At 41.4% G+C, this 9,536-nt stretch overlaps 1 protein-coding gene across 4 annotated transcripts in view; it reads right to left on the minus strand.

Annotated features, from left to right (window-relative positions):
- The window catches only part of FTO (FTO alpha-ketoglutarate dependent dioxygenase), a 375,692-nt gene that overhangs the window by 207,063 nt on the left and 159,093 nt on the right, over window positions 1–9,536 (minus strand). For all 4 annotated transcript variants that reach the window (XM_029926592.1, XM_029926595.1, XM_029926594.1 and 1 more), the window contains exons 5-6: window positions 7,451–7,530; window positions 392–535 (exon numbers count right to left, since the gene is read on the minus strand). In XM_029926592.1, coding sequence (XP_029782452.1) covers window positions 392–535; window positions 7,451–7,530 — 224 coding nt within the window. The remainder of the gene's footprint in view (window positions 1–391; window positions 536–7,450; window positions 7,531–9,536) is intronic.

Consider the following 9,536-nt stretch of genomic DNA (forward strand, 5'->3'; position numbering starts at 1 on the left):
GAACAGCCTTGGACAATACAGCTTCTCCTCCACGACAAAGGGCAGGGATGCTAAGAGACTTGGAGGATAAAGACGGTGTCCTGTTTGGAGCAAACATCAGGCGTGCTTACTGCCTATTATAAAAGATTCAGGCTCCTTTTCCTCAAGTTCCTCTCCTATAACACAACCCCTGCATGTGCATATGTTACGGGGCCTGCTCTGTGTTGCCCGTGGAAAGAGAGGCTTGCAGAACTGGCACAAAAATGCCGATACTCTGGCTACCGCAACTGCCATAAGCAATAAACTATTCTTTGTCTCTCACAGAGGAATTTCAGGTCTTTCCCCCGTATGAAATTACGGCAGATCAACCTGTTAGCTTGTCAGCAGCTTCCTGGCTCTTAAAAGTCCTCACCTCATTGTGGATTTCCTCTCCTTGTTTCAGAACGGCAGGCTCGAAGCATTTCAAGGAAATAGCACCACTGCCTGCCTCCTCCCGGACGTTCTGTAGCGCGACGTGGCAGCGCTGTAAGATGTAATCCAAGGTTCCGGTGGAACACTGCAGAGACAGAACCAGCCATCAGGACCAGGAGCAAAACTCAAGTTTACCATCAACTCTTCCTAGGGTTGTCCACATTTGTCCCTTGTGCACACATTCACCTGAGGCCCCCACAGCTCAGACCCTACTCAACCTGAGAAATCCTATAGTGGCCTGCTCACTGAGCTCTGTGTTGCCAGCTGGCTCTCACTTGGGCCACTCTTTTGGCTGGTTTTCTTTCATCCTATGGGCCTTAGATCACAAAACAGTGAGCTCCTGGAGGCGAAAGCCATGTGTGTGTATGTATGTACACACCATTTTATTATAGATTTCATTTTTTAATTTTTTTAATGTTTATTTTTGAGAGAGACAGAGGTAGAGGCAGAGCACGAGCAGGGGACGGACAGAGAGAGGGGGAGACAGAGAATCGGAAGCAGGCTCTAGGCTCAGAGCTGTCAGCACAGAGCCCGATGTGGGGCTTGAACTCACGAACTGCGAGATCATGACCCACACCGAAGTCGGATGCCCAACCGACTGAGCCACCCAGGTGCCCCTTATTATATATTTCTTTTTACACATATTGCAGCGTCTGGAACCAAGTACTAAATATAAAAGAAACTTAGTAGGCGGTTATTGGCTGAATGACTAATTAATGAAGACGTCAATGACCCTGGCTTTATTTTAAGTGCCCTGAACCTAACAATGGGAAAGAAAGGTAACCGTCCTGATTGGTTCAGCAGTCCACAAAATGGAACAGTACCAGCACACACACAAAACTGAAGTTATAAACATGGGCAAAGAACTCATTTTCCTCTTCTGCAAAAACCATACAGTACACAGCTGCAGGTTCTTGGTAGAACGGGAAACTTGGAAAATTTGTGGCTCGTGCTCTGAAGGCAAGTTCAAAGGCCTCACTTAGGACCTTGGGCAAGGGCAGATAACTTAGTTCATCCCTCTCTGTGTCTGAGGGAGAAAAACAGGTGAAATGGACAAACTCCTCCTCTGAATGATGTCTGTCGGAAAAGGAGAGGATGCAGATGATGACAACGTGATTTCCTAGAATGATAAAAAGTTACAACTATCCTTTAGACCCAAGGAGGAAAATGTATCACTCAAGGATTTTTATTTTAATGTATATAATTCAAACAGATCCCCTAGAAAGAACCTTGAAGGCTAATGGCCTGGTTATAAAAGTCTTTTGTACGGTTACTGCCATTTCACGCAAGGTGTCATGGATAAGCCTGGGAAAAGCAAAGTGACGGTGCCAAAAACAGAAGCCCGACTAATGTGTATTTTAATATAAAGATCTCAGAGCGCTGGGAGCACAATGGCAGGCAGCTCCAATTTGCTACCAAGGAAAAACAAAAAGTGGTGCTGAGTCACCACTCACTTTTGTCCCTGGGCCACTCCTACAACCGCTTGTGAAATGACAGTCTGTATATAAACATGCTGTGTTCACACCTTGCTTGACTTTCCCAAGTATTGAGTGACCTACATGTCAGGTTACTAATCACAGTGCCATTTATTACAACAAAAGAATGGAAACAACCTGAATTTCCCATCAGTAGGGGACCCGTTACAGAAACTATGGTGGAGTGATGCTTGCAGCCAAAAACAGGGAGGGGTGATTTTTTTTCCTGGGTGGACAGAGTTTTATCTGTTGTAAAGAGCCTACAATGATGCCTACATTTCTGGTGGAGGTTGGGGAACAATTTTATTGAGACATAATTCACATGTCGGAAAAGTCACACATTGAGGGGCACCTCGGTGGCTCTGTCAGTTGAGCGTCCGACTTCGGCTCAGGTCATGATCTCACGGTTCCAGGGTTCAAGCCCGCATCAGGTTCTGTGCTGACAGCTCAGAGCCTGGAACCTGTCTTCAGATTCTGTGTCCCCCTCTCTCTCTGACCCTCCCCTGCTCATGCCATCTCTCTCTCTCTCTCTCTCTAAAATACATAAAAACATTAAGAAAAATTTTTTTAAAGAAAAGTCACACATTGAAAGCATACAATTCACTGTTTTTAGTATATTCACCATTAGGCAACCATTTTAACAATTAATTTTAGACCATTTTTGTCATCTCCCCCAAACACACTCTGCACCCCTGTAGAAACTCTGTGTCATCTCCTCCCCTTTCTGCCAACCTTCCTTGCTCTAGACCACCATGATTGTACGTTCTGTGACCACAGGCTTGGCTATCCTGGACATTTCATGTCAATATAATCATACAACAGGCGATCTTTGGTGACTGGCTTCTTTCACAGAGCATGATATTTTAAGGGTTCACACACGCTGTAGCAGGTGTCAGGAGATCATTCCCTCTTCTTGCCGAGTCATATTTGATTGGAAGGATCTACCACTTTTGCCTTTCCATTCACTGTATGATGAACCTTTAGGCTGTTTCCTTTTTCTAGCAGCTATTAATGACTCAAGCCACCAAGACCATTCATGTAGAAGTTTTCACATCTCTCGAATATGGAATTGCTGGGTCACATGGTACTGAAAATTCTCAGGAAGTGTCACATTGTTGTCCAAAGTAGCTGAACCACTTTCGATTCCCTCTGGCAGCGGGTGAGGATTCCAAGTGTGCACATCTTCACCAGTACTTGTTACTGTGATTTTAATCACCACCATTCTAGTGGGTGTAAAGTGGTATCTCACTGGGGTTTTCAAATTTGCATTTTCCTGATGACTAATAATGTTCAACATCTTTTCATGTGTTTATTGGCCATTTGTAGACCTACTTTGCAAATGTGTCTATTCACATATTTTGTCATTTAAAAATATTGGACCATGTATCTTTTTACTTAATGGGTTGTAACAGTTATTCATATATTCCAGACATGAGTACCTTGTGAGACAAGTAATGTGAAAATAATTTCTCACTCTGTAGTTTCTCTTTCCATTTTGTTGATGGAAACTTTCGGAGTACCAAAGTTTTTAACTTTAATGAGGTCCAATTTATCTATTTTTTCTTTGATTGTTTGTGCTTATGGTGTCATATCAAAAAAATAAAACAAAAACACTCTCTACTCCAAGAATTACTTATCACCAAAACATTAAAACACAAGTGCAGAACAGTATATAGAATAGGCTACCATTTGCATAAAAAATATCAACACACATTTGCTTGTATACATATTAGGCATCACAGACAAAAGAATAAGAATCTGGTAACTCAGGGTACCTCTGGGGAGAAGGAGCTGGCTGGCTTTAGGAGGAAGAGAGAGACTTTAAACTATTTATTCTTGGGTCCTTTTTGGATTCTGAACCATTTGAGTAACTACCTATTCAAAATATAGTTATGTATAAAATTTAAATTTAAAAAAAAGATATTTAAAAGAATGGAGTTCTTCTGTTCCTATCAGGAGAAAACTAAAATCAAATAAAGGTCAAGAGCCATCAGGCATAATCTAGTCACATGTAACCAGAAAACTAACTAGATTTCTTCTCTGATTAATTAAACTGAATCTCAGAATATCACTTCCTTAAGACTGTCTGTTTCCTACATACTTTGAATAGGAAGAAAATCGTAAATCATTTTGTTTGGCACAGGTGAGACAAGCAAGAAGACATTGATAAAATAAGTGAGGGCTATAACACTGCATGGATTTCCCCCTCTTCTACTGAGGAAAATAGTAACGTAACTTTCACACCAGAAAAAGTCGCTGCCCTCTTTTCTTACTGAAAATAATAATGTGTCATGAAATAAGAATTTCTAAGTAAGATAAAAACATGATCCTGTCACCTTCACCTATTTTTATTATTTTTATTGCGCATGAGTCTTAGTCCACACAGTTGTGATCAATATGTATCCAACAGTGTATCATCGGTTTTTCTGTGTATGTAAGTATTCAAAACTACCATTTTCAATGAAGTGATGACAATTTAATTAACTAGTCATGTGCCACAAAGGTACTGAAGCTCTATCCAACTTTTCACTATTCTTAATCACTCTAAACATCTTCATATGTGTGTATATATCTGTATATACACACATATATACACACCAATATATAGACATATACATACATATATATACATACACACATACATACATATATATCATACACACACACACACATATATACATATACTTCTTTTGAATGGTTTCCTAGGTTTGATTCCCAAAAATAGTGTTAGGAAATCAAAAATATGAGTATTTTTATAGTAATTTAACACATCCCCACCTAGTTTTCCAAAAAGTATATGAATTAGAGAACCTTCCAGAACTGTAGGAATGTATGTTTCACTGTAACTTTACCAGTATTGAACATCAGCATAGAAATCACCTTAACATGATGATTTTTCCAAAATTACTTTTTACTTTACGGTGATTATTAAAGCCTTATATATAAGATCACATATAAGAGAGTCAGTAGACCTCTTCTTAAAAGACCAGATAGTAAGTATTTTAGGCTCACGGGCCATAGGTCTTCTTGCAACTGCTCAGCTCCGCCCCTCTAACTCCAGAGCAGCCATAAACGACACGGAATCAGAGGAGTGTGGCTGTGTTTCAATTAACGCTTTATTTATAAAAATCAGCTGGCCAACCCATGGGCCATAGTGTGCTGACCTATCTATAATACAGAAAGCAAGATGGTCACATCATTCACATCAGATATGTCTAATTAGTGAAAAAATATCCTGTAGCTTGAATTGAAGTACAGAGATTATAAAAGACCTAGATTTGAGATAATGTTTTTCTCCCCATAGCATTACCATACGTACCAACCTCGCTATTTAAAAATTAATTAATGCTCGCAATGTTGCCTAACAATGAGACGATGCAAACACAGCTGTGACTAAGCAGAAAATGCTGAACCTCAGGATTTCTGAGAGCACTGCTACTGTAATAAAATTGGTCTGCCTGGAAAAAAGGAACTAAGGCCACAGGGGTACTATGCAAACTGTACTCTGTAAGGCCCCTTTTGGAGGCTTATGTGTAGGTGTGTACTTACTGCAGGAGGCGAAGGAAGAGAGTTTTAATCTCTTATTTGCATTTGTCTGCTGGTCGCTCCACGGAGCAGCTCCAACCCAGCCTGTTCAAAACTGAATGCACTACTGTCTTCCCCTAATATCTTAAGTGGCCATTTCTACTAGTGGTAATGGCATCCCTAAATCACCCAGGCTTGAGAGTCAGCCAAGAGCCCGGCACAGGGAAAGCATCCAATAAAGAGTTAATTCATTCATTCGTTGGCCCATTCGATCATGCATTCACTCTTATGTTTCCCCCTCCACTCAGACAGTCCTCCCTTCCCAACTTCCGAAGAGAACTTACTTTTAGGTCTTGAAGATAATTACCTGTGTGTTTGTTTGGTATCTGTCTCCCTAACTAACATAGAAGTTCAACAAAGGTAGAGACCAGAGTTGTCATGTTGATGACCTTGATGGCTCCATCTCTTAAGCCTGTAGTGCTGCTGAATGTGTAACAGGCGCTCAAATATTTATTTATTTTATTGAGAGAGACAGAGAGACAGAGCGCAAGTGGGGAAGAGACAGAGAGAGGGGGAGACACCGAATCCGAAGCAGGCACCGGGCTCTAAGCTGTCAGCACAGAGCCCGATGCGGGGCTCACACTCATGAACTGGGAGATCATAACCTGAGCCGAAGTTGGATGCTCAACCGACTGAGCCATCCAGGTGTCCCTTGGCACTCAAATATTTAGATGAGTGAAGGGAAGAGAGGAGAAAAGGACATAAGGAGGAAGGCAGGAAAGAATGTTCAATGGGCTGTCTGGCATCTTGACTCAGTAGACACTCAAGCCCTCTCTGTCCCATAACAACATGACCAGTTCATGAGAAAAGCTATGGAATTACCCAAAGATATGCCACTGCCTTGCAGATTCGGTCTCAGGACTGAAAAGGTCTTGTGCTTGTGTTTCCCTGCTACTTTGTTGTATCCCTTCGATCCAATTTCCCACCCTGGCCCACCTGTGGTATGATTAAAAGTCAACCTACAGGGGTTCCTGAGTGGCTCAGTTGGTTAAATATCTGACTTTGGCTCAGGTCATGATCGCATAGTTTGTGGGTTTGAGCCCCACGTCTGGCTCTGTACTGACAGCTCAGAGCCTGGACCCTGCTTTGGTTTCTCTGTCGCCCTCTTTCACTGAGCCTCCTCTGCTCGTGCTCTGTCTCTTTCTCTCTCTGTCTCTCAAAAATAAATAAACATTAAAAAAAATTAAAAAAAAAAAAAAAAGAAAAGTCAACCTACAAAAGCAAGGGCACAGATAACATGCTTGGATATGAGATCAACTTGTCATCCTTCTCTTGATTATTCCCCTGCTCTATGGAAGCCTTCTTAACGGATCACACAGTACCCCAGGGTGACTATTCAAAGATTTTTCTCACTTCTTAGGATTCCATTCTGAACTGGTCTAATCAGCTGACCATCGGCCAGTGCAAGTGGTGGCAGAATTGAGCAGTAAAGTCTGGGTTAGGAACACAACTGGGGAGCTGAAAAATTCCTTGGCACCGCTGTAACTTTCTCCTTAATTTACATTCACATGCCCAGAAGCCTGACCAAAAAGTTCAGGGAAATGTAAATTCCCAACCATCAGAGCTAGTCACAGCTAACACATGCACAAGCACACAAACCCACACCATTTCCTTCTAGCCACCTCCTGTCCTTGACCTTGACAGATACAAACCCCTAAGAAAATCTCTGACTAGTAACACCTGCCAATGATGTTTTACCTTCTCCAAGAAACATAACCCCAAAGAAGCAAAATATACTTATCCCTTGCTGTGAATGCACTTTCTAAAACTATATCCAACACAACTCAAAGCTGAAAAAGCAAGTAAATAAAGGCTCAAGTCATGTTCGATGGAAGCAATTTTCCTATCAAATACTCTTCCAAAACTCTATATGAAATTGCTCATTCAACCACTACTGTCACATCCAATTAAGTTTGAAACACATTTTTATTTACACTTACCTCTGCCACTCGGTGGGTGGAACTAAACCGAGGTGGTAAACCAGCCAAAACGCAGTGTTGGTGGGTGGCATTGAGATCATCTGTAGGAAAAATACCAAAAATTGAAAAAAATAAAATAAACACACACACGCACACACACACACACACACACACACACACACACACGTCACTATAATAAATTATTCAACAAACGTACAAAGTAAACAGTAAATCCATTATTCAAGAACAGCAATAGCCAAGGAATTAACATCTACTTTGTCTTCTTCAAGTCATTATTTATAACTAGGATGACTTTGTATGTGTGTAAGTGTTACGGACAGACGTCAAAACCATTACATTACCCACGGGTGAAAGGGGATGTTAATTATTCCAGAACAACAAGTGTGAACCAGGAGTGTCTTTAGCAAACAGTACTTATTATGTGTGGTCTTATGATGCCATCCCACCACAAAGTTTACTACTTATGAACTTCTTTCTCATTCTCATGACACATCGAATTCGACCCATGCCTTTAGATAATAAGCCAAAAAAAAATTCTTTTTTATATTATTTGGGGTGGAACAGCTTTCATCTGAAAATCTGCCTCTTTCCCTCCCCAAACAAAATATCAATTTTGCCCTAACAATTTTCCAGGCAAAAAACCAACCAACTCAGCAGTTGCAAAGTTTTGGCTCTCAGAACAGAATTCAAGCCTATGGATTCACAACCCAAGAATGGAGTAGGTGGTGAATTCATCAGCTGAAAAATAAGCTGAAAACCACACGCGGTGGAAGAAAACCAATGGCCAAGTTGTTGCATAGTCTAAGAAATGATGCCACATGTCAGGCAAAAAAAATCTCTGTCACCTCTGCCTAGGACATCACTCCTTCTATTACAAAAGAGAGAACTGAACAGTACTATTCCCCAGCAGTGTACGGTTTCCTAGATAGGCAACAGGGGCTTCTTACCGAGATACCAAGACCCACAATGATTTACACTAAAAAACAAAGACCAGCACACCCCTTACATCTCAGGAAAATTAACTTCTAAACAAAATAACGTAAATGTGAAATGTCAACTGACGGGCTCCCGTTTCTGAACATTCTGGAGGAACAGTGACAAGGTTTGCCTTCCTATCTGAAACAACTATGAAATGGACCAAAAATAAGAAACAAAGGTTTCTGACGCTGGAAAACAGCAAGATATGAACCCCTGGATAGAAAAATAAAATAGGTGAGCCCTAAAATTGCCCTAGCTTACTACCTGGAACAGTTTCGAAACCAGAATAGAGAGGGGAGAGTCAGAGAGAACCGAGTTTTCAGTTTTCCTTCTTGCTGAGTTGTGACGACAGAAACTGGAGCTTGGGAAGGTCGAGGCAACAAGGGTGTGCACCACAGAACACTGGAGGAGGACAACCCGCACGGAGAGAAAGAAAGTGGACATCAGCAGAAGGGTTCCTTCAAGTCTTCGGCTGAGCACTGACCAGCATGCATGAATGAAAACTTCCCAAGGACAGGAGAAGCACCAGCAAACAACAGGCTGAACAAATCTCAGACCTCACACAGGGCTGGGGAGGTTTTGTGTTCTCAGAGCTAGAATGGCTCCTGCTACGTGGGAGAATAGATAGAGTCCCCGGAAAAGCATCATCTTAGGAGTAGGGCTAACTTAGTTCTATGTCAAAGGCTGTGCTGGAAGCCATTTCGGAACTCACAAAGTTGAGAAAAACTCCTTGTGAGATAAGGCGGGTGTGCAAGGCCTCCCGCTGTCAGATGGCGACCGATGTCTACCCCCCACTCAATTATTTTAGCTTGAGCACCGATCCCCCAGGTGACTTGGTGACTGGTATCAGGAGTGAAATTAGCCCCCTCATCCTAAAAATATGCAAACTTTACCTTGTGAAGGAACTTATTATAGGAATTTCTTCTTTTGTGATTATGGGAGCAAATATTACATTTCCTGAGAAAGTTGGGTTTTTTCCCCTCAAGAAAACAGAGTATTCTGTGAAATTAGGTGATTAACTAGTTGTTACTTAACCTTCTAATTTCTGTATAAGTCTAATTACATGAAATAGAAGTTGGGGTTCTGATTTTTTACTTTGCTTATCCAT

This window comes from Suricata suricatta, chromosome 16 (genome assembly GCF_006229205.1).
Source record: "Suricata suricatta isolate VVHF042 chromosome 16, meerkat_22Aug2017_6uvM2_HiC, whole genome shotgun sequence".
Classification (NCBI taxonomy): domain Eukaryota; kingdom Metazoa; phylum Chordata; class Mammalia; order Carnivora; family Herpestidae; genus Suricata; species Suricata suricatta.